The sequence below is a fragment of the Penaeus monodon genome, chromosome 30 (assembly GCF_015228065.2).
Source record: "Penaeus monodon isolate SGIC_2016 chromosome 30, NSTDA_Pmon_1, whole genome shotgun sequence".
NCBI lineage: Eukaryota > Metazoa > Arthropoda > Malacostraca > Decapoda > Penaeidae > Penaeus > Penaeus monodon.
This window is the reverse complement of record NC_051415.1, coordinates 2,930,259-2,931,275: the sequence shown is the minus strand read 5'-3', so window position 1 is coordinate 2,931,275 and position 1,017 is coordinate 2,930,259. Positions and strand designations below refer to the sequence as shown.

The 1,017-nt window shown below is 69.8% G+C and overlaps 1 protein-coding gene across 1 annotated transcript in view; it reads left to right on the top strand.

Moving 5' to 3' along the window:
- LOC119592267 (single-minded homolog 2-like) overlaps nucleotides 1–1,017 on the top strand; it is a gene marked incomplete at both ends in the record, with an annotated part of 148,326 nt that overhangs the window by 145,920 nt on the left and 1,389 nt on the right. The window contains 3 exon segments of the mRNA XM_037941096.1: nucleotides 89–355; nucleotides 433–756; nucleotides 878–935. Coding sequence (XP_037797024.1) covers nucleotides 89–355; nucleotides 433–756; nucleotides 878–935 — 649 coding nt within the window.

Genomic DNA, 1,017 nt, shown 5'->3' with positions numbered 1-1,017 from the left:
AAAGAAAAGGGAAAACAGACAATGACGGGGGGGGACATCCCCTCTGCCCCTCTCCTGTCCCGCGAATGACCCCCCCCCTCCCCCGCAGACGGACCCCGCGGCGTCCTACATGAATCCTCCGGCGCTCAACGGCAGCCACTACCACCAGTCCTACGCCGCGCCCGCCGCCCACTCGCCCTACTCGCTGGCCTCGCCCTCCGCCTACGCCCACCTGCAGCACTACCACCACCACTACTCCGTCCGCCTGCAGCACGGCCTCGACTACTCGCGCGACCCCGCCTGGGGATACTACGACGCCGCGCCCGCGTCCTCCGCCCTCGCCTCCGCCTCCGCCCACGCCGGCGCCGCGCCGCCCGTGCGCAGCGGCCGCGCCTCCGAGTCGCCGTCGGAGACGAGGCGCAAGTCGCCGGCGGCGCCCGCGGCCCACGGCAGCGTGGCCGAGGGCGGCGGCGTGGCGGTGGCGACGCCCGTGGCGGTGCGGGCGGCCCCCGCCGGCGTGCACAAGGGCGCCTCGTCGCCCGAGCTGGACCAGCTGGAGGCGCCGTGGAAGGCGTCGCCGACGCAGGAGGTCCCAGACTACCCCGAGTATTCGCCCTACATCACGCCGCCCTACTCGGCGGCCACGCCCACCAAGCACCACGTCTTCTCTTTCGAGCACGGCGACCCGAGGGACGCCCACGCCCACCAGGACCAGCACGTGCCCTCGGGCCCGCCCGACCCGCGCGACGCCCCCTGGTACTCGCACGCCTTCGTCAGGTAAGGCCGGCGTCGCCCAGCTGGCTCTGTCCTCCTCAAATGTAGCAGTCGAATGAAAACACTGACCCTGTCTTCGCATTTCTCCTCTCCGCGTGTGTGCAATGATCTCTTCCTTTTGCAGATAATGCCAGAAGCTCGGCAGCAGGACTCACGCCTCCTCACACTGACGCGTTCTGTAGGTGGGTCGCCTGAGTGCTCGTCTGGGCCAAGGGAGGGATGAAGACGAAGGGCCGGAAGGGAAATCTCTTCTTCGCCTCCCTC